We start from the raw sequence: 25,003 nt of genomic DNA, 5'->3' as shown, positions 1-25,003 counted from the left end.
TCATTCATTTCTCTAGTGCCTGGTGCCTAACAGATGCTCAATAAATGTTTAACAAATGAAAAGACATACTAAGCAGGGAAAGGAAATTGAGGAGATGTTAAAAAGGCAAGAAAAATCAGAAAAGTAAGGAATCCACAAATCCAAGAGAAGATATTTTTTAAAATATTTTATTTATTTATTTATTTGACAGAGCAAGCGAGCACAAACAGGGGGAGGAGCAGAGAGAGAGGGGGAAGCAGGTTTTCCGCTGAGCAGGGAGCCCGATGTGGGACTTGATCCCAGGACCGTGGGATCATGACCTGAGCTGAAGGCAGATGCTTCACCATCTAAGCCACCCAGGCGCCCCCCAAGAGAAGATTTTAAGAAGGAATCAATGAGAACTTTAAAAAGTCACTGGATTTGACAGTGGATGTTCTTGTGTTGAGGGGAAACAGCCAGTGGAGATGAAGAAAGAAATTATGCAAGACAGCAATCACTGACCAGATGAGAAAAGTCCTGGAGAGGGGGTGGTTTTGCATTATGGAAATCCCTGCTCCCTTCTTTGGTCATTGCTACTATGCTCTCTGACAGAAACACCCTTTCTTTCCCCCTCCATTCTTTCTCTTTCTTCAAAGACCAGCTTTATTTCCTTGTAGTTCCTCCATTGAAGGCCTCTCTGAATACTTTAGATTGCATTCATTTCTTCCTTTTTAAATTAAAAAAAGAAATTTATCATGAAATCTATCACACTGAAGTGCTTTCTAATTGCTTTGTCTGGTCTCTCAGCTAGATTATAAAGTTCTTCAAAGAAGATCTTTTTTTTTTTGTCTATCCACCAATGTTTAACAGAGTATTGGGTACATGTAGATATTTAACAAATACTTAAAATTACAAAAGGATCTTGCTAATAGAATGATAATACACATCAACTGGACAATAAAAGATGACACTAGTCGGGGGCCTGGGTGGCTCAGTTAAGTGTCTGACTCTTGATTTCGGCTCAGGTCATGATCTCAGGGTTGTGAGACAGAGCCCTGCGTGGAGCTCCATGTTCTCAGCATGGAGCCTGGTTAAGATTCTCACTCTCCCTCTGCCCTTCCCCACCCCCCTGAGCTCACACACACACTTGTTCTCGTTCTTTAAAAAAAAAAAAAAAGATGATACTAGAATGTATTTCTAAAAAGTGAAATAAGCCTACAGACACATATTTTCTAAATACTTTGTTTGGCCTGGAGAGTTTTCATTACCTCCTATCGCTGACCCCAGCCACACTAAACTAACGTCTTTTTACCTACTGCCTTGCTTTCTCATCTCCTTCTAGTGCTCTGGTATCCTTAGATTAAGAAAACACAAAATTCTGCCTGAAGCAAAACAAAGGCCCATTTGTAAGAGTATATCATCTGCGGTACTGTATTTTATCTCGGCTGTCTAACGTCCACAAATCCCACTGGTTTACTCTAGTGATTTATTTTGAACTCAGTTCAGGTTAGTATTTTCACAGTGAGTTCAATAAACTAGAATACCTCATTCAATCGTATCAAAGATCAGACATAAACCAAAGCTTTCAGAAATAAGGTCAGCGACTTATTTTCAAGAGCTGATGACTTGTAGATGAACCACTCATCAACCTCCTCCCTCTCCCTTTTAGTTGATCAAACTGGCTGCTCAATTTCTTACCTAGTACCCAAAGAGGGAAAAAAGGTTTGATTATTTTCTTAGAAGGGGAAGACAGAACCTAAGTGTTGATACTCAGAACTATATCCTAGGGCAGCCTCAGCAATGTAAAACGTTCTGCTATCTGGTGACTATGGTGCTTGGGGGCCAGCCAAGCTGCTGAAGATCATGGAAGACAGAGAACTGAAGGCTATTAGCAGATAGTATTGTCTTTCAGATGAGTACCTGAAACTGGACCCATTAACGGCAGAGCCTAGTTTAAAAGTTGTAACAATATGTAATTTTTGCTCATTGTTTATAGAAATAAAGTATACAAATAGTAACACCTCCTTTATATAGCATTATACCTAACTATTCACATGAATTTCCCCCCCACACTCATTTTTATCAATTTTTAAGAAATTAACCTTAACCACGTCTATGTTTTATTCTTAAAAACAACATTTTAGGTTTTTCAATGGGGAGAGGGGGTTTGAATGCTTAATATGTGCCTGGGATTAAGCTAAACCCTTTACAAATAATATCCCATTTAATCTTTACAGTGAACTTATAAAATAGGAATTCTTATTACCCCCATTTTATTGGTAATCATACTAAGGTTTATAAACATCAAGACTTTGCTAAAGATCCTACAGCTGGTAGGGATGCCAGGGTGGTTCAGTCTGTTAATCATCTGCCTTCCGGCTTAGGTCATGATTCCAGGGTCTTAGGATTGAGTCCTGCATTGGGCTCCTTGCTCAGTGGGGAGCCTGCTTCTCCCTCTGCCTGCCTCTCCCCCTCCTTGAGCTTGCTCTCTCTCTCTCTGACAAATAAATAAAATCTTTTTTTTTTTTTTTTTTTTTTTTTTTAAAAAGGAGGCACCTGGTGGCTCAGAGGTTAAAGCCTCTGCCTTCGGCTCGGGTCATGATCCCAGGGTCCTGGGATCGAGCCCCTTATCGGGCTTTCTGCTCAACAGGGAGCCTGCTTCCTCCTCTCTCTCTGCCTGCCTCTCTGCCTACTTGTGATCTCTGTCTGTCAAATAAATAAAATCTTTAAAGAAAAAAAAAGATATTACAGTTGGTAAATGGGAAATCCAGGCACCCTAATTCCAGAGCCTGAGCTCATAACCATTATGGGATACTACTTCCAAAGACCCCATTTTCTTAAATCAAATCTCCTGATCACAATGTAACCAGTTATTTATAGCTTAGGGTTGCCACCCTGGCCATCAATGGCTGTGGGGATACAGTCGCTCTTTCTCAGCCTTTGCTATCAACAGTCGATCCTGCTGGCTAAGCCCACATCCAGCAGCTTGACCTTTCTACCTTACTACTTTTACTCTGCAATGATCTAAGAAATTTGATGGCTATATTTGTTAAAACTGTTCATAAAGTAAGTCAGTAAACTCCAAATGACTGAAAGCATCTCCAGTAAGGTGCATGGACTCTGTCATAAATGGTCAGTGACCTTTTTTATTTTTCTTTATAAGATCTTTGCACTGTGCCCAGGTAAGTGAGATTAACAGACACCAGGATAATTACTAAATTACTTCTGAATATAAATTATCTGCATTATGAGGTGTTTATAGGTTCGTATACTATCTACTACCCAAGAACACTGAAAAAGACAGTACGAAGGCTGTAATGAAAATGTGAGGAAGAAGGAAGTGTGAGTCATTTATATGTGAATTTTATTAACTCATGTAAATTTTATTAACCTCTGTTACCCTTCCTATCACTACAGTCAGTGAGAGTTAAGAAGTAAATGCCTGTGCCCATCTTTCAGAAGACATTGACCCAACAGAAAAAAGTTAGCAAGTCGTTTCAATTTTCTTTCCCCACTTCTAGAAAAGAGAGCATTTCTTACCTTACTGAACTGTCCAACCACGTGCTTCAGGATATTGGGAGGGGCGTCATACAGAAATGGCTCAAGGGCTGGTAAATAGGTGCATTTTTGTAGGATATTCTTTATGGCTTTTTTACTCTGTTGAAATACAAAGCAAAATATAGACCAAAGTAGCAATCAAAGCTTGACCAAAATCCACGCCTCACATTCCTAGAATGTGAAAATGAAATGAATTTCCAGGTCTAACCCACAGTTGTTTCATTGTTTAAAACAGTTGTCAGAAAAACTTCTGACATTGGTTTTATCACAGAATACCCTGCCAGTTGTCTTCATGTTAAATTTTAGAATATACAGTGTATTACCGATATCTTAAAATCACCCAGGAGTGAAGTAAAATTAAAAAGCATAAAGCTATAGACTGAAAATTAATATATATTTTATTAGTATAAATTATATAAACTGTGAAATAACCAACATGTCCTACTCCTTCCAATCAACAAATAGAAACTAGTTTGTTGTAGAAAGTCATTATCAAACATTGTGTATTCTCTAAAAGGTTTCGTGGCTTACAGGTATATAGTCAGGAAGATCCTACTATGTTCATTATTTGGTGAACATTTGCAGATATGCTCCTGTCGCTCATGGGAGAAACTGCCCCATTCACAGGTAAAGCAAAACAGAGGCTCTACTTAACTGTATAGGAAAGCTCCCCTCAGCAACAGGAAGTGTATCACCCGCAAGCAACACCACAGGCACCTTCCTACTCTCTCCAGCACTCTGTATTTCACAGTGCCTCCGGGTGTGACAGAGGATCCTGATGTGACTGCAGCCAGCTCTCCGGCCATAGCTCCCTGTGCCTCAGCGTCCTGGTCTTCAAGCCTGCCCTCTTCACTTTGGAAAGCTTCACAGCCGAGTTTGTCTACAGCTGTTTTCCACTGGAATTCCACACCTGCTTGTGTGTGTGTGTATGTGTGTGTTGTGTGTGGTTTTGCTTAAAAAAAAAAAAAAGAAATATACTTGATTTATGACTACATTGACTTGTAGATAGGAATGTATTTCATGGTTAATAATCAGCTATATTTCCCAACATGAAAGAAATATCAGTATATTAGTTAAGATTTTATTTACTGGTCAGTTTCTGGGCTTAAGATTTATTTTTTTAAAAGATTTTATTTATTTATTTGACAGACAGAGATCACAAGTAAGCAGAGAGGCAGTTAGAGAGAGAGGAGGAAGCAGGCTCCCTGCTGAGCAGAGAGCCCGATGCGGGGCTCGATCCCAGGACCCTGGGATCAAGACATGAGCCCAAGGCAGAGGCTTAACCCACTGAGCCACCCAGGCGCCCCATGGGCTTAAGATTTTTTAACAACCTTATTGAGATATAATTTACATACCATAAATTCACTCATTTTAAGTACACAATTCAATGGCTTTTTAGTAAACTTACAAAGTTGTGCAATCATCACCACAACCTAATTTTAGCACATCTTCATCATTCCAACAAGGAACCTCATTTGATCTGTAGTCACGCCCCCACCAGACCTGGGCAATTGCCAACCTACCTTCTGTCTCTATATATGGACTATTCATGTAGATGGAATCATACAATAAGTGAACTTTTGAGTCTGACTTCTTTCACTAAGTATAATGTTTTGGGGGTTCATCCATGTTATAGCATGTATCAGTGTCTCATTCCTTTCATTGTCAAATAGTATTCCATTATACAGATACTATCACATTTTGTTTATCCATTATCAGTTGATAAACATTTGGTTTGTTTCCACTTAGGGTGATTTTGAATAATTCTGCTATGGAGATTCATATACAAGTCTTTGTGTAGAGCAGATGTTTTCATTTCTCTTGGGAAGATACCTAGGAGTGAAGTTGTTGGGTGATGATGGTAAATTTATGTTCACTATTTTGAGAAATTGCCAAATTGTTTTTCAATGGGACTGCAACATTTTACATTTCAACCAGTAATGTAAGAAGGTTCAAAATTCTCCATATGATGATCAACGCTTGTTATTATCTGTCTTATTAACTATAGCCATTGTGGGCGTGATGTATAGTATCTCATGGTTTTGATTCACATCTCTCTAGTGACTAATGATGTTTAATATTTTTTTCTTATACTGATGGATCATTTGTTGATGAAATGTTTATACAAATGGTTTGCCCACTGTTTAATTGGGTTATTTGTCTTCATATTATTGAGTTATAGGAGCTCTTTTCTTTTTTAAAGATTTTATTTATATATTTGACAGGTAGAGATTACAAGTAGGCAGAGAGGCAGGCAGAGAGAGAGAGGTGGAAGCAGGCTCCCTGCTGAGCAGAGAGCCTGATGTGGGGCTCGATCCCAGGACCCTAGGATCATGACCTGAGCTGAAGGCAGAGGCTTAACCCACTGAGCCACCCAGGTGCCCCGTTGAGTTATAGGAGCTCTTTAAATATTTTGAATATAAGCCTTTCTTGAATATATTATTTGCAAATAATTCAAGTCTGTGGCATGTCTTTTGGTTTTCTTAGTGAAGTCTTTTAAAGCATATCAGCTTTTAATTTTGATGAAACCCAACTTATGAATGTTTTCATTTATCATTTGAGCTTTAAGTGTCCTTTCTAAGAAATTAATGCCTAATCCAAGGTTTCAAGGACTTCTCCATTTTCTCTTAAGGGTTTTGTAGACTTAACCCTTATATTTAGATCTCTGATCCATTTTAAGCTACTTCTGGTGTATGGTATAAGGGTCCAAATTAATATTTTTGTTTGAGAATATATTAATTGTCCCAGTTCCATTGGCTGAAAACACTATCCTTTTCACATTAAGTTGCCTTGGAACCTTTGTGAAAAATCAGAAAAGAGTCTATTTCAGACTTTCAAAATTCAGTTACATTGATATATATATGTCTTTATGTAAGCAAGTTTCACACTATCTTGATAGCTATAGCTTTGTAGTAAGTTTTAAAATTGGGCAGTGTAAGTTCCTTTACAAGATTGTTTTCACTAGTCTGGGTCCTTGCCATTTCCATATGAATGTTGGGATCAGCTTCTCCAGTTTTTGGGGAGGGAAGCCAGTTGGGATTATGACAGAGATTGTATTGAATATATAGATCAATTTGGGAAGTATTGCCATCTTAACAATATTGAAACTTCCAGTCCATGAACATGGAGTGTCCTTCCATTATTCAGAGCTTCTTTAACTTTTTTCAGCAATGTTTTATAGTTTTCAGTGTACAAGCCTATATTTCTCCTATTAAATTTATTCCTAAGTATTTGTTGATGCTATTGTGAATGAAACTATTGTCTTAATTTCAAATTTGTATTTTTACAGCTTATTTATTTATAATCTCTACACCCAACATAGAGTTGGAATTCATGACCCTGAGACCAAAAGTTGCAATGCTCTACCAACTAAACCAGCCAGGCACCACACATGTTTGAATTGTTCATTACCAGCATATGAAAATATGACAGATTTCTATATATTGATCATATATCTGGTAATCCTGAACTCTTAGTAATTCTAGTATTTTTGTACATGTGTGTGTCTGTATTAGGATTTTCTATATATAAGATCATGTCATATGTTGGGTTTAAAATTTATCAGCCTTGGAGCGCCTAGGTGGCTCAGTGGGTTAAAGCCTCTGCTTTCGGCTCAGTCCTGGGTCCTGGGATCGAGCCCTGCATCGGGCTCTCTGCTTAGCAGGGAGCCTGCTTCCTCCTCTCTCTCTGCCTTCTTCTCTGCCTACTTGTAATCTCTGTCCATCAAATACATAAATAAAATCTTAAAAAAAAATAAAATTTATTAGCCTTTAGGAAAATGTGCCTTATGTTTGGTTATTTATGGCACTGAGCAAAATAAAACAGTTCTTACAACTTCATACAGAATTTATATGGGGTAAACACACCCTTTATTCTCCTATTTCAGTAAATCAAGTAATATATTACTTTGGAATAATAACAAATTATGAATTTTCCTAATTGTCACAGCATTTAGTCTTTATCCTTAGGTATGTATAAATAGATGATGATGTCTGAGAAGAAGTTATGAGCTGTCTATTCAGGGCAACTTGGGTTTAGCCTGGTTTTCCTATAAAGTATCATAGCATGTAAGTTCTACATTCATTCATTTTCTGTCATTTCTAAAAAGTGACTCTTTCCACATAGATAAAAGCAATTGTAAAAATCACATTAAGTAACTAGCAACACTATTTTTCAATCTCTTGACACACACAAGAATAGAAATTAACAAACTAAAAGTGTCAATACAATGCAAATATTTGATACGATTTCATTGTTTTTCACAGAAAATGAAAGATATAACAAAACGTATCCATTGTTGCTTGCCTTAATGGATGATCTTTAATGAAAACTGCCTAAAATGAATGTTTCTTATTCAAAATTAATTTTGCTCTGAAAGCATTCTGGCCCAAAGAGTTAAACTTATTGAAAGGAAAGGGAGATGCAGCACCTCGGTGGCTCAGTTGGTTAAGGATCTATTGATTTTGGCTCAAGTCATGATCTCAGGGTGGTAAGAGCAAGGTCTGAGTGGGGTTCTGTGCTGGGCATGGAGCCTGCTTAAGATTATCTCTCTCAGGATGCCTGGGTGGCTCAATCGTTAAGCATCCGCCTTCGGCTCAGGTCATGATCCCAGCATCCTGGGATTGAGTCCCCCATTAGGCCTACCTGCTCAGCAGGAAGCCTGCCTCTCCCTCTGCCACTTCCCCCTGCTTGTATTCTCTCTCTCTCTCTCTCTCTCTGTCAAATAAATAAATAAAATCTTAAAAAAAAAGATGATTTTCTCTTCCTTTCTCTGCCCCCTCCCCCAAAATTTAAAATTAAAAATAAATAAAATTAAAAATAAAACATGAGACTATGGGTTAGGCAAAGTCTTTTTAGATAAAGCTCCAGAAGTACAAGCAACAAAAGAAAAAATAAGTAAATTGCAACTTTTACAATTATAAAGATTTTTGCTACATATACTACCATCAATAAAGTAACAATAACCCATTGGATGGAAGAAAATGGTTATAAATCATACATCTGATGAAGATTTGTATTCAAAATATATAAAGAACACTTACAACTCAATAATAAAAACAGAATAGCCTAAATTAAAAATGGACAAAGGGTCTGATTAGACATTTCTCCAAAGGAGATATACAAATGGCCAATAAGCACATGAAAAGATTTTTCAACATCATTAACCATCAGGGAAATGCAAATCAAAACCACAGTGAAATGCCAATTCACACCCACTAGCCTGGCTACAATTTTTTAAAAAGGCAATAACAAGTCTCGACAAGAATGTGGAAAAATTGGAACCCTCATACATTGCTAGTGGGAATATAAATGGTGCGGTCACATTGGAAAACAGTTTGGTGGTTGCTCAAAATATTAAAAAGAGTTATTGTTTGACCTAGCCATCCTACTCCTAGGCTTGTTCCCAAGAGAAATGAAAATGTACATCCACATACATCCACACAAAAACCTGTACAAATATGTTCATAGCAGCATTATTTATTATAATCAAAAGAGTAGAAACAGTCCAAATGTCCATCAACTGGTCTATGGGTAAACAAAATGTAGTACAGTGATACAATGGAATATTATTTGGCAATAAAAAGGAACAAAATACTGAAATATGCTACAACATGGGTGAACCTTGAAACTTACATTGAGTGAAAAGAAGCCAGCCGCAAAAGACCACTTATAGTGTATGATTCCGTTTAAATGAAATGTCCAGAAGAGGCAAATCCCCAAAGACAGAAAGTAATTTAATGGCTGCCTGGGGCTAAGCAGGGAGGGGATGGAGTGACTGCTCAGGGGGGGAATGAAAAGGTTCTTAAATTAGATTGTGGCGAGGGTTGCATCTGTGAATATACTAAAACCATTGAATTATACACTATAAGTGGGTGAACGGTATGGCATATGAACTACATTTCAATAAAGCTGTTAAAAAATGAAGGGAAGCAACCATGACGACAAGAACACAATTATTAAATCAAATAATCTTAGAAATACTTTCATAACTAAGGTAATAGAATGAACTTACTCAAATGCCAAACTAAGATGGACCATTTCAATATGATGCCTCTAAATCAAAATAAATGAAAATGCAATTGTGAGAATATTTTCAAATATATGTAGGTGAGCGTATTAGAGAAAAGATGGATTTTTCCCCCATTTTCAATAAGGTGCAGGCAGATATAAGGCTATGTGAAAACATGCAAGCAATTCCAAGGGACTGCTTCATTGGTTCTCCTGGATCAGAACCAATTAGAGAATGCTTACAGAAACTGACATGCCTTTGGGACAAAATGAACTTCAACATGGCCTTTAATTTGAAAGCTGCCACAGAGTGACAAATGAGAAATACCATTAGACAGTTCCTAAAGCTCTTGGATACATTTTTCCCTACTGAGATAATGTCAAATCAAACAGACTTGGACTTTCACTCTAAAGCCTTTAAAACAACAAATGTTAGAATCCAAGAAACCTTGGGGAAGCAAAAATAATAATCAAGTCCCTACAATAAGAAAATATTTGGATGGACTTAAAACCTTGGAAGGATTGCTGACAGGATAATGATTAATAAAGATCCCACTTTTTAATTTACTACCCATTATATTTCCTGGAAGTAAATATTTTATCAAATACAGGCAGAAGGAACCTGAACTTCTATTAGTAAACCTGAATGTTTTAGTAAAACTACTTTTGTGAAACTTAAACACAATAAAAATGATCTTACTTCAAAAGGTGAAGTTTTCAAACTTATTTTATTCTAGTGATATTTATATGACAAAACAGCATAATAATTCATTAAAAACCAAGTTACATAAACTTAGTAGTATATAAAAAGCATTTAGTGCTACCTAAGACACTATTTGCAAGAGTTTCTCAAACTGTAATTACTATTGATTCCAGTATTAATTATTCATGTTGTAGCTGATATATTCCTTTTTTTACAAAACTCAAGGAAAATAAAAGTTGTTACACACAGGAATATTAATAATTTACCTCCTGATAATCTAGAAGTTGAACATGATTACTATTCTATTTTGTGCACAGCTTATACCTGCAGAGACCCTGCAGAGGAGACCACGGTCATTGGACCACCAGAGAAAGGAGGGAGGAGGAACGAAAAGGAGGAGGAGGTGGGGACGGGGAATGAAGAGGGAAGTGGGAGGATGAAAAGGCAAGCTTGATAAATGGGTTAAAGAAATATGAGGCGAAAAGTGAACTACATAAATAAGTTAAAATTATACGTATGTAAATCAGCTGTACTTGGACAACTCAAAACTGGAAATGTAATTGTGGTTTCTCACCAGAAAGCCAAAGAATCACAGAATTGTTAAACAGGGAAAGACCTTAGCATATTGTCAACTTATTCTCTACCAAACTTTGTAAAGGAATACACTGAACACTGTGGAGAAATGGAAGGGAAGCCCCAAATCTATTAAGTCATTGATCTAGAAAGTCTTACAAAAATTGAAAAAATGCTAATGTAAGAAATTCCCTCAATGAAGCTATAGAAAAATAACCTGTAAGCATAACCAAATAAACATAAATTCATTTCTATAAAATTTATAAATCCAATAAATGACTCGCTATAAAACTTTCAGAGTTCCTCAGCTATACAGTTCAAATAAACTTCCTGCCTTACTATAGCATCTACAATTGCTTCAGCAAATGTGCTTTCTTATTTGCTAATTTATTGTTTTAACTAAATTTAAATGTCATTTAACTTACTCTTGTTAATTTTATTTTGAATTATTATTATCTTTTCTGTCCTCTTTCCTCAGTCTAAATCAATTCTAAAAACTACTTTTTAAAAAAGGTACATGTTTTCTTTTTTTTTTTTTTTTAAGATTTTTATTTATTTATCTGACAGAGAGAGATCGCAAGTAGGCAGAGAGAGAGAGAGGAGGAAGCAGGCTCCCTGCTGAGCAGAGAGCCCGATGCGGGGCTCGATCCCAGGACCCTGGGACCATGACCTGAGCCGAAGGCAGAGGCTTTAACCCACTGAGCCACCCAGGCACCCCGGTATATGTTTTCTTAAGGGAGTTATGATGGGAAATATTTTTTTCTTTCTTTGAAATTCTAAAATTGTTTAAAAACCCATCCTAATTAAATTTATGTTTTGTGAATCATTCTCGTAGCCATTAATATTTTTTTTAAGAAACCTTCCTTCTTAAAAAAAAAATACATGATTTAAAAATGTTTAACTTAGTGAATTTATGGACATTTTCCTTTTAAAGAACAAACATAAAACATATAATTAAAAGATCAAGCAGACTTAGGAGAGGTAGATCATAGCTTCAGGAATACCCTCTGACCATTACGCCTTTCAAAAGCACCTTAAATTCCTCTGGATGCAATTTTTCAACGTTAACTGGACTAAAGTTCTAATTCACCTCCAAAATCCTGCTATTCAATTCCTAATTCATAAGGAAAGTCAACATAAATATAGAATGCAAAAACCAGACATTCATTTTACGAACCGCTTTGTACCTACAGAGAATTTTCTTTAAAATATGTCACTGTTAGAGATAAGGGTAACCCATTTTCAAAGAAAAGCTACCTCAGTTCTTCTGATAAATTTGTATTTCTTGACTAATAAAATCAATATTACCCATAATGATAATGAAAACATTTAAGATTACATATTTTTAAGAATGAGTCAAATCTAACACATCTTCGTACAACTGTTAAAAATTAATCACTTACTTTTACTTGAAGATCCTCAGAACTTTCTGTTGACATATACAGTGAAAGCAGAACCGGCAAGGTGTTTGTGACTGCAACAGCGCGGGCGTGCTCTGGAGTGTGTCTCCCAATCTGTCCTAAGGCCCAAGCCGCAGCAGCCTTAATATGATCTTCTGGTTCTTCTGACAAGCAGACTGACAACTGGGGCACACCCTGCAGCGTTGATCAAAAGAGCAAGTGTTATGAATCTAGAGCAGGATTAAAGACTCTTCTACGTCTCTCAAACATTAGAAGAAATCATTTTGTCCTTGATCCCTTTTTTCCTAAACGGTTCAATAAATGAGCACATCACAGGGGCTGTCATTTTTCAAGTCAATAAAATGACTAGAACTAATTTACCTTAATTATCTGTAACAATCCAACTAAACTATCTCTGCTAGCGTACTCCCCAAACAGAGAGGCATTTAACCAAAATGACAGATGCCCCCAGTATACTATAGGCAAAACCAGATTCCACTGTGACAAAATAAAAATGTTTAGGATTTTAAACCTTTTATTGTCCTTTGTTAAAAAGTTAATTTAGAATCCTTTAAAAAAATAAAATGCCCTTTAGCAAGTATAATAGATCTGAGAACAAAATAACTACTATCCAAAATCAAATCCAAAATCAAATGAATGAGCAAGAACCCTATTTAAGTAACTTTTAGATGAAATAGATTCACTAAAACCTTTCCTGAAATAGTAAATAATTTTCATTTATTTTGGCCAACTTTTAAATGATAGTTTTGCACATTTTAACATGATTAAAATATCAAAATAGCAATGATTACTTTTGTTACACAGATATCATGTACTTATATTTTGCACAGGCTTCAATTTTATCTCAATAATCAAAACAGTATTAACTAAAGGGTCTCAAATACACATTTTATATTCCCAAGGAAGACTCAAATAACCAAATCAAATTATCATTCCAGATTCTATATAGGCATAATTTTCTAACGAATTTGAGACTATAATAATTATCACCTTAAATTTAGTATCACAAAAGCCAATATCAAAAGGTCAGGCTACCATAGCAAAAACCAAAAGATTATGTATATTTTCTCTTTGCCCACCTTAAAATTCAGTTATCATAAGACTAACTGCCTGAAGAAACTGGCCATATCTCTTCATCAGCTTCTTTCTTACAACTAAAAATGTGTGTCTGACAAAACAAAAAAGGTCAGATCTGTCTCCAGAATGAGGCAACTTTCCAGAAACCCCATACTTCCGGGATATATCAAGAATGAAGGCAAGAGGAAGAAAAGACACTTTCATCCCCACCCCCCAAATTCTGACCTATGGGCCTCCATTGTTAATGACTATCAAATGAGATAAGGCATGAAATGTGCTTTGAGAATTATGAAGCGTTGTGTAAATGGGAGTTGTTGTTACTGGTCCTTACGGTGCCGCATAGGACAAGGAAAGAATCATGCAGCCCTGGGCGCGTGCCTCAAACTGCTGCTGCCCCCACCCCAATCTTCACTAACTGAAAGGCAAACTAGGTGGGAGAGGCCAGCGGCAACCCTAGACCAAAGGAGGGGAGCACCTCCTGGTTAGTTGAGGGAAGAAATACAGGAAGCAAAAGTAATTGCTTCTTTCATCCTTCTTCCTATGTGTAAGCTTTCTATGCACAAAAGAACTGCAATCAAAAATCCCAATAATATCCCCATGGCGACCCTTCAGAAAGCACTACTGCTCTAGTCACTATCATAGTCTTTGGTAATAGAAGAACAAAAGGAAAAGCGCAGGATAAAAAGGGAGTGAAGCAAAGAATTATCAAGGAATTGGTAGAAAATAAAGATCTGAGGTTCCTCTTTATTCTGAGGATTAGCAAGGGATAAAAAAAGAAAAAAACAAAAAACCTCGCACTTCTGTTTAACACACAGCAGGTTTTCTATGCTGATAAGAAACCCACACCCTAGAGGGTTGCCAGAGACACTGTAAGCATACGGCCTTTGAAGCATTCTTTGGGAGATCAATATTTATTCATTCAACAAATATTTTTTGAGCACCTACTATGTGCCAAGGGTACACTCCATCCTCGGTTAATACCGAGTTGGGATAAGGTCAAATCCCTAGAGCAAGGAAACAAAAACATTACTATCTGGTATGTGCTCTGAATTTCCTCCACCTAAGAAGAGAAATCAGTTCATGAAAGCTGAGGGAGAGAAGGCAGATAAAGAAAGGATACGCTAGCCTTGTCATCTCTTACCCAAATGACAGGAAAGGGGATAATGTATAGACCTCAGAGAACAATGAAAATGAGTATCAGGCACGTCATTTATAACCGTTGTGTTTTTTTTTTTTAAAGATCTGTTTATTTATTTTAGAGAGAAAGCATGCATAAGCAGGGGAAGGAGGAGGGGCAGAGGGCGAGGGAGAGCATCACCAAGCAGACTGACTACCCACCGAGCATAGAGCCTGACGTGGGGCTCAATCCCAGGACCCCAAGATCATGACCTGAGCTGAAACCAAGAGTCAGACACTCAACCAACTGAACCACCCAGGTGCCTCTATACAGATGTTTTGAATCAAAGTGTGCTTTATATGCCTATAAATATGTAGTTAATCCTTTGAGATAGATACTTAATATTTAAGTATCTATATACTTATATATTATATACTATAATATTTACAGATTATACTAAACCTCAGAAGTGTTGATAGTTTGTCAGTATTAAACACTGGCTAAGGGGCGCCTGGGTGGCTCAGTGGGTTAAGCCGCTGCCTTCGGCTCAGGTCATGATCTCAGGGTCCTGGGATCGAGCCCCGCATCGGGCTCTCTGCTCAGCAGGGAACCTGCTTCCTCCTCTCTCTCTGCCTGCCTCTCTGCCTGCTTGTGATCTCTCTCTGTCAAATAAATAAATAAAATCCTTTAAAAAAAAAAAAAAACACTGGCTAAAACTTTAAGCTTCTGCAAAGTAACCCTTACTTCAAGCATTCCTTTGGGAAACTTACTAACAAACCTTGAAAAAAAAGCTGAAAATTTCTTGAGGTAATTCTTTCACTCTAGCCAATTCAATTTTACACTCTGTGGAAGGGCATTCGTGTGTGGTTCTGTCTTAGTACATCTCACTGCAATAATCAGAGGAAACGAAACAAGCACAGACCTTGGAAATGATCACTGCCATTGCCAGGTTCTCAGAATGAGCTGCTACATAACCAAGCATCATGATGCCAGGCAGTCTTATGTTTCCTTTGCAGGACCCGATACAATCAATCACGGCAGCCACTCCCCCGGCGTTAACGATCAACTGCGAAAGCTAGGAGGAGAGGAGAATCAGAGCATCGTGACCATGAAGCATGAGATTACCTTTAATTCTCACCTTAACCTTGCCCATTTTTTTTTTTTTATTTAGGACCTAAAAAACCATCTGGTGAAATCTGAAATATCATTTAGCGAGACTGTTGTATTCATTAAGGAATAGAGAAGCAGAATAATCCTGCTACTTCAAATGTGCAGACATACTCATTGCAAGGAACCACTCTGGGGTTCAGTTTTTCATGCATCAATAGCACGACTTTTATCCTTATTGCAATAGATGTCAAAATTCCTCACCTAGACATCAAGTCTAGGGCGAGTTCATAACCAGTTAACACTGAAGCCCCCAATCACAATGTGTGAGTATGAAGCACATTAATCACTGAGTGCTAAAAGACAGTGTCAGACTTGAACCATTCTAGCCTAATTATCTCCTCTCTGCTAGCAATGACTACTAGCTGATTGCACTTCAATCTTGAAAAATCTCAACCAAATGAAGACGTTACGTGACATCAAGAATGAGGACTTTAAAGTTTCATGAAATGAAATTGATTGGTCAAAATCTACACGGAAAAAGATGCGACTTCAAAATCCACCCAGATTTGCTTCATCTCTTCTCCTTCAGCATCTGAGCAGAGGGGTTATACTAGGCTGTGGGCCTGGTGGTCTCTTCAGACCTGGAGGCATGTGGTCTCTCACTACTCCCAGCTGACCCAGAATGACAAGGATGACAAAAGTCCATGCCACCCACTGTCTAGAAATGGAAAGCAGGAAATTATTAGAAACTGAGATTTTAGGCTGAAATTCCATTGATATAACCCAGTGGTTCACAACTAGGGGCACTTTTGTCCCCTGGGAAACATCTGGCCCACATATGGAGACCTTTTTATCAGGATGGGGTTAGGGGTGCTACTGGTGTCCAGTGGGCAGAGGCCAGGGATGCTGCTGACCATCCACCCTGTCCTGTAGAGGACAGCCCCCCATGATCAACAGTTACCTAGTCCAAAATGTCCACAGTGCTGAGGATGAGAAGCCCTGCACTAACCAGATTATGTGGCACAGCACTTGAGCCCTGCAAACAAGCTGATGTTTTGCTTAAAAACCATAACTAGCTAAATATTACTGGATTTTAAAAACAATTTGTTATTTTTTTTTAACTTACCTCAGGTGTATGTTTTGCAATCTCTCTGATTAAAGTAGAAGCATTTTTCTTCACGTATTCGTCTTTGTCCTTCAGGCAGGTGAGCACAACTGGGAAAATCTCCGCTTCCACAACCATTTCTGCCAGATCCACGGAATGCTTTGCAATCTGACTAAGAGCTGAAAGGACCTGGCGCTGTTAAGCAAAAACCAAAATAAAAATACATGCTATAGAGCTTGCTGCAGAGTTCTGATTCAAACAGATTTATACACACTCAAATTCCTTTATAAGAAGGAAAAAAACAATTACTTTTCTGACAGAACTTTAGGAGTCTTGAGACTGTCAATTCCTAGTCTTATACTGAGACACTTAGTTTCTTAAATTCCCTAATTCCCAAATTAAATGCCTTCATTCTTCTGTGGACTCTTTAAATCTCTTATCTATGCAGATCATCAAAGAATATGAACTTTGGATGATAGTATTTCTTAATTAATACTTAATGATACATGTAGTACAAAAAGGATCAAGCAGAAGTAACATCTTATTTTTGGCATCATGCTGGTAACATTTCAAAGAACTTACTATTATTTAGTTAACATTAACAATTTTAGAATCTTATACAATGTAACTACTAGAATAGGAAAGTACAATTAACTATTAGCTGAAAAGCAAAAAATTTTAGGGAGCTATTAAAAAAAGGCTAAGATAAATATGGCAATTTTCATGGAATCTTAAATATAACAGTGGCGGGCTAGAAGATCTTTAGGTCCCTTCCAACCCTGAGATTCAGTCATTACGTAATTCCTTATTTTCATGACTAATGTTAATACCAATGCGACTCCTAGTTTTCAGCATTGCACATATTTTAACCAGACAGGTCCACTGTTTGATTTTTATAGCATAAGGCTCACATATATTAAAATATCAAATACACAACATACCCATATCTGCTTTCAATGATAAATTTTCTAATTATTTTAAAATGCCTAATATTAATCTACACACATTTCTATTTTCTGAGGTAATCAGAAGCCTGATTTGTTTGTTTTTTAACTTTATTTTTAAATACCTTTAATTTAGAATCAGGGTTCAGGATCATCTGGGCTAAGTGAGCAATAGCTCCTGCGTCCACTACCGTCTGCGCTAACTCCGGAGAATGCTTTGAAATATCACTGAGGGCTGAAGCAGCAATCCTTTTCAAAGCAATTTCTGGCTCCTGGATACAGAGTACTAAAAGAGGAACAGCTCCCGCATCCACCACAGCTTGTGACAGTTCTGTGGGTCCAAGAAAAGTAATTAAGTGAGTATGGGTGACTGACCCTTGTGCAAGCCATTTTTCACCCTGACAGATACAGCAAAGAAAAAAGGGGAGGGTGTACTTCACTGTCTCGACATCTGCATTTCAAATCAGCCCTCCTGGTTTCATAAACCATGTGGACCAATCCTGAGCTGAAAAGAATACAGGTCAATAGACGGACCTCCATTTACATGAACACATTTGAGGTAGATTAGGCTGAAATGGCTTGTTATTCTTTTTTTTTTTTTTTTAAGAGAGTAAGCAGATGTCAGCTGTTTAAGCTCTGACAATTCTGCACTTCTCAATAGGCAAGCATTTTATGCATGGTTTACAATAACAGAGAAAATTAAAGTACCAAAAATTTACCAACCACACTAATTAGGCAGTATTTTGTGCTATTTACATGAGTAAACATTAACATGAATCTTGTGCCAATAATGTCAATTTTTAAATTCTTTTCATCTTATAGTACTTTTAAAAGATTTTTTTAACTTACTCAGGATTAAAAGGTGAATTTTCACTGTACATATAAAATGAGATCTACAACTGAAGAACATATTTTGTATGTAAATGTTAATGTAAAGATAAAGGAATAAATTTATTTTAACCATTTCATGTCAGAAATAAAATCTTTTGGATATACATGTTTATTTGCTTGCATGTCCAAGACAAACAGCTATAAAAATAACACATTTTAAATTACAGAGAATTGGAAACAAGCAGACAGACCCATAAAATATATACGTAAAAAATGTCTTTTGAGAAGCATAAAACACCATACCTAGTTACAGATTCTCCCCTCGTTGTATTCATGGCCTCTCTTACTAAATCACATATACCCATTTCTAGAATCTCTTCCTTTCAAATTATGTTCTCATTTTCCCAGATTTGTAGTGCCTTGGTAATTTATGTCTTCATAGCCAAGCTATCTATTTAGCATATCACTTAAAATCTTTAATTAAAAAAAATACACTGTTCAATTTTTCAAAAGATTGGTGATATCACATTTTCTAAAAGGGAATAATGCTAGAAAATACAAGTTATAGTGTTCAATATTTGTTTTCCTTCAATTATTATAATTATCTTAGAAGTTCTAGTATCATGTGAATGGTTCACTCATGCTTTTATTAAACATGTATCAATGAAAGGTTATTAGGCGCCAGACTCATTCAACTCTGGTGCAGATGACACACTTCTACAAATTAACACTACAATGATTAGCAACTGTATTTCAATTTAAAAAATCTAATGTGAAATATGAAATACATTGGGAAGTTAATATGTATCTGAAGAATGAGAGGCAGATAAAAGGACAATGGCTTAAAAAAAAAAAGACAACAGCAACAGACTGGAATATCAACCTCTCAATATAACAGATTCCTCAGAAGCTTCTCTGGGATTCTGCTGCAATTGCCTTAAGATCAATAAGACAGCAGGTGAAACAGGTGATTACTGTATCTCTCCTGCCACCCCCACCCAAGGGAAATGGAAAGAAAGCATAAAGTGCGATATTTTATGTAATTTATAGATACAATTTTCATATTTTATGTTAATTAGTAAGATAAAATAATAGTAACTTAATTCAGCTCAGTCCAAATTATACATGTGTTGTATGGTAATATTGACTTTATGTGTACATATTTAAGGACACCTAGAACATATACACAGACAGTCCAGACATAGGATGGTTTGGCTTAATATTTTTCAACTCTACGATGGTGCAAAAGCAATATACATTCAGCAGAAACTTGGATTTTTTCCCAGGCTAGTGATACATACACCGCACAATATTCTCAGGTGATGCTGGGCAGCGGCCCCGAGCCTCAGCAACACCAGCCGCGTGATCACGAGGCTAAACAACCAATACACTTACAACCATGCTGCACCCATACAACCATTCTGTTTTTCACTTTCGGTGCAGTATTCAATAAATTACATGACACATTCAGCACTTTACTATAAACTGGGCTCTATGTTAGATGACTTTGCCCAACTGCAGGCTTCCATTAGGAAGTGTTTTGAGCACGTTTCAGGTAGGCTGTGCAGTAGGTAGGTGTAGCAAATGCATTTTCAACCTGAGATATTGTCAGTTTACAATGGATTTACTGGGATATAATCCAATTGTAAGCTAAGTGAGATTTGTGATAAGCTGCATTTATTTTGAGAGTATAAAGATTAGTTCATCTATATATATTTGCTCATTTTCATTTATATTTTCTAAGAGGTAAGAGTGTGCAGTAAACTACAACTGCTTAAAAGTACTACTTTTTTTAGAGATTTTATTTATTTATTTGACAGAGATCACAAGTAGGCAGAGAAGCTGGCAGGGAGAGAGAGAGGAGGAAGCAGGCTCCCCGCGGAGCAGATATCACATGCGGGGCTGGATTTGGGGCTGGATACGGGGCTCAATCCCAGGACCCTGAGATCATTTATTTTTTATTTTTTTATAAACATATAATGTATTTTTATCCCCAGGGGTACAGGGCTGTGAATCGCCAGGTTTACACACTTCACAGCACTCACCATAGCACATACCCTCCCCAATGTCCATAACCCCACCCCCCTCTCCCAACCCCCCTCCCCCCCAGGAACCCTCAGTTTGTTTTGTGAGATTAAGAGTCACTTATGGTTTGTCTCCCTCCCAATCCCATCTTGTTTCGTTTATTCTTCTCTTACCTCCCAAACCCCCCCACGTTGCATCTCCACGTCCTCATATCAGGGAGATCATATGATAGTTGTCTTTCTCCGACTGACTTATTTCACTAAGCATGATACCCTTTAGTTCCATCCACGTCGTCGCAAATGGCAAGATTTCATTTCTTTTGATGGCTGCATAGTATTCCATTGTGTATATATACCACATCTTCTTGATCCATTCATCTGTTGATGGACATCTAGGTTCTTTCCATAGTTTGGCTATTGTAGACATTGCTGCTATAAACATTCGGGTACACGTGCCCCTTCGGATCACTACGTTTGTATCTTTGGGGTAAATACTCAGTAGTCCAATTGCTGGGTCATAGGGTAGCTCTATTTTCAACATTTTGAGGAACCTCCATGCTGTTTTCCAGAGTGGTTACACCAGCTTGCATTCCCACCAACAGTGTAGGAGGGTTCCCTGGACCCTGAGATCATGACCTGAGCTGAAGGCAAAGGCTTTAACCCATTGAGCCACCCAGGCGCCCCTAAAAGTACTATTAATAGGAGGGCATCCCAGAGTCCTGGGATTGAGCCCCATATCAAGCTCCCTTCTCAATAGGGAACCTACTTCTCCCTCTGTCGCTCCCCTTGCTTGTGCTCTCTCTGTCAGATATAATATTTTTTAAAAATAAAATTACTATTAATAAAAACTTAGGTTCTTTTTTTAAAAAAAAATCTATTATCTTTGTAATTCCCATGCATTTTATCCTTTCCTTGAATAACTGTTAGAGTGCCGTATCCTCCTTTTCCTGAACTCTATAATGTTAATAAGAAAGCAAACTCTGTTCTTCTGACTTGTTACCCAATCCCAGCCTCAGCTGTTCTCTATTCTCTCCGGAGAAGTGATGGTAAATGAGGGGAAGGCTAGGGATGGCTGGAGAAAGACTTACTGTGAAGGTAATGAAGCTTCCAAGAACATGGGTTGGGCTTACCAATTCTGTACTTAAGATTTCATATACATCACATCTCCAGATTTATATGGTCCTATAAAACCTAGGATCAGAAACACACTGCTCGGGGTGCTTAGGTGGCTCAGTGCGTTAAGTCTCTGCCTTCGACTCAGGTCTTGATCTCAGAGTCCTGGGATCGAGCCCCGCAGCATCGGGCTCTCTGCTCAGCAGGGAGCCTGCTTCCCCCCTCTCTCTGCCTGCCTCTCTGCCTACTTGTGATCTCTCTGTGTGTCAAATAAATAAATAAAATCTTAAAAAAAAAAAAAAAAGAAACACACTATTCTTTATAAATGATGGTATTCTATTGCCTTCATACACACCCAGGGTATAAAGCAGTGTGTGTACAGGTGAGGACAGAGGAGGTGTACAGAATGCACGCCGTACTACGTTACACATACTACAGACTATTTCCTCCTGCCTCCGTCGTTCCTCTTTTTCCTATGGCATAACTTTCTCCCCTGCCCTACGGTTGCTTCCTCTGGCATTTCTTTGCTAGTCACTGTTGGTATCTACCCAGTAGCCTTTGTCAGCCAAGGCATGAGTAGAAGTCAACTAGAAGCATCTGTGATAGGGTTTTTTCTTTGTCATCAATAAATACAGACAGAAACTCCGACTCTTTGCTGACATGGTCAAGTGTATGAATGACGCCTGGAACTCCTACATCCATCTTGCAATGATAACGGAAGAAATCACCAATATTCAGAGGATGGCTGAGTACAAAAATGAAAAACATCTGGGTCCTCCATGACACTGATCAGCTGCATAACCAACCTTGGAACTGCCCTGACTCTGAGCTTATGTGTCATGTAAAATAAAAAATGTCCTTATTTTTAAGCCATTTGTATCTGATATTCTATAATATACAGCCAAGAATATCCTGGTATAATCCTGTCCTCTCTCATGTTCAGTCTATTTACATATTTTCCTCTCTTCTTTTGGTCACTGGGTGTTTAAAAGTGCTTACTATGTCCTAGAAACCTGACTAGATCTTGGGGAAGCAGAATAGAGAAAAAGGTGAAGGTACACCAAGGAAAAGCGAGGAATCAAGTCTGTGGAGTGGGCAGGGAAAAGCATACACAGGGCAGTGTTTCCCATATTACCTGCTTCTCCCCTTTCCTGTGTCCTACACTTCTCTATTTGGGAAAATGTAACGGTAACCAAAGCACATGCAAATTCTGGTACATTTATTTAATTATTTATTTATTTATTTAGATTTTATTTTATTTATTTGACAGGGAGAGAGATCACAAGTAGGCAGAGAGGCAGGCAGAGAGAGAGGAGGAAGCAGGCTCCCTACAGAGCAGAGAGCCCGATGCGGGGCTCGATCCTAGGACCCTGAGATCATGGCCTGAGCCGAAGGTAGAGGCTTAATCCACTGAGCCACCCAGGCGCCCCAAATTCTGGTACATTTAAAAATTACTTCCCATGGGGCGCCTGGGTGGCTCAGTGGATTAAGCCGCTGCCTTCGGCTCAGGTCATGATCTCAGGGTCCTGGGATCGAGCCCCGCATCAGGCTCTCTGCTCCGTGGGGAGCCTGCTTCCTCCTCTCTCTCTGCCTGCCTCTCTGCCTACTTGTGATCTCTCTCTGTCAAATAAATAAATAAAATCTTTAAAAAAAAAAATTACTTCCCGTAACAGGAATCTCATGGAGTTCATTTCTAACTCTAATTTGAAAATGAGTTTTGGTTGTTCAATTAATTATGATACTTATGAAATCAAAGACTGATACAGATTGAGATGCTCATTACGAGTTTTGACCAAAGAAAAGCAGTGAGTCAAGAAATTTATCTTAGTGCCTGAAAATGGCTTCATTTTAAATTTTAAATAAATCTTCAAAAATTAGTTTTTAGAAAACAAATCTTTTCTTATGCAATAACATTTGACATAATCATTACTGTTAGATAACAAGATTAGTAGTTATACAAAGAAAAATGCAGAGAAAGAGGGTTCTATATTATACCAACATGCTAAGAATTTATAGTGGATTGATGGTACTATTGTTGATGTACGTTTCTTCTCAATTTGGCAAATTTTCTTTGATGTGATTATAAATTTTTTAAAAAGAAATGTGAGCATGTCTTTTGTCAATACATACAGCTACTGCCGTGCTAACTATACTAGTATTACTATTATAGAGGAAAAATAAATATAAGCATTTTAGCTTATTTTTCAAGATGGAGGGAATTTTCTTATTTTAAAAATGATGGGGGGGGCACCTGGGTGGCTCAGTGGGTTAAGGCCTCTGCCTTCTGCTCAGGTCATGATCCCAGGGTCATGGGATCAAGCCCTGCCATCAGGCTCCCTGCTCAGGCAGGGAGCCTGCTTCCCCCTCTCTCTCTGCCTGCCTCTCTGCCTACTTGTGATCTCTGTCTGTCAAATAAATAAATAAAATCTTTAAAAAAAAATGATGGGAATGTATGTCTCCTTTAAGCATTCTGAAAATTAAAAATCTTTTGAAAATTATTAATACAGAAATATTATCCATTTACTTTTTCACACTTGCCCTCTTGCCTTAATGTATGCCCTTATTACATTTAAGTTAAAATATTATATTTTAAAAATGTGAAGCATTATTCATTTGTAATCATTTTTTAGACTGCAAACTGTCAGAGGGACTACAACTATCCAATAGCACTTTCTTTTTCATAAATAATAATGACGGTCATTTACGGCAGACATGTAGACAACTAAATATACAGTTCTCAGACTTGCCGGTCAGCTGTTTTCAGTAAGGGAATAGCTGGTCCTGTTGGGCCTCGTGAACTATTCACTATTGAGTGAAGGAAGGAAAACAGCATCCTCCATGGGACTGTGACAAGAGTGGTCACCTGCCACACTTCTCTCTGCCTCTCTCAGGTTTTCCATGATCCTTTCTACCAGCATTTGTAAAGGCTTATGTACATAAAATTCTTTGAATATTCTTAATATGAAAAATTTGGGTGAGAACTCATTGCTTCTCACACAGTTGCCCTTTCTTGAGAATTTTATTCTGTGCTGACCTGGGTTTGTGTTTTTGTTTTTTGTTTTCTAAACAAAATAAAGGCTGAACTTGTAATACTCTCTCACTAAGAGGTGTGAAGGATTACAGCTTCAATGGATCAAAACCTTTAATACAGAAAAATAAAAAATGCTCCAGACACTTTAATTATAAAACAAAGAGACACGGCATAAAGGGAGGACTTCTAAAAACACCACGACTCATAAAATTAGTACTCTCTACATCGGGCTGAATGGAATACTAGAAATGACTTTCTGTTGACTAGAAGAGACAGAAATGCCCATCAGTGTATAATAGGCATGGCTATGACAGGTAAAACAGGGAAGTCAGGGAACAGGCATTTTGCTTTTATAATGCTCACAGTGGCTTCAACCCCTTCCTCTTAATTGCTGTGGCAATTGTTTGTTTCAAGCTGGAACTACCGGTA

The 25,003-nt window shown here is 37.6% G+C and overlaps 1 protein-coding gene across 2 annotated transcripts in view; it reads right to left on the bottom strand.

The window, feature by feature from the left end:
- The window catches only part of SPAG6 (sperm associated antigen 6), a 63,415-nt gene that overhangs the window by 4,582 nt on the left and 33,830 nt on the right, over window positions 1–25,003 (bottom strand). For both annotated transcript variants that reach the window (XM_046012901.1, XM_046012902.1), the window contains exons 5-9: window positions 17,701–17,906; window positions 16,653–16,826; window positions 15,339–15,491; window positions 12,205–12,396; window positions 3,499–3,615 (exon numbers count right to left, since the gene is read on the bottom strand). In XM_046012901.1, the coding sequence (XP_045868857.1) occupies window positions 3,499–3,615; window positions 12,205–12,396; window positions 15,339–15,491; window positions 16,653–16,826; window positions 17,701–17,906 (842 nt within the window). The remainder of the gene's footprint in view (window positions 1–3,498; window positions 3,616–12,204; window positions 12,397–15,338; window positions 15,492–16,652; window positions 16,827–17,700; window positions 17,907–25,003) is intronic.

The sequence above is a fragment of the Meles meles genome, chromosome 7 (genome assembly GCF_922984935.1).
Source record: "Meles meles chromosome 7, mMelMel3.1 paternal haplotype, whole genome shotgun sequence".
Taxonomy (NCBI): domain Eukaryota; kingdom Metazoa; phylum Chordata; class Mammalia; order Carnivora; family Mustelidae; genus Meles; species Meles meles.
Note: the sequence above shows the minus strand (reverse complement) of the source record. Positions and strands in the feature narration are given on the sequence as shown.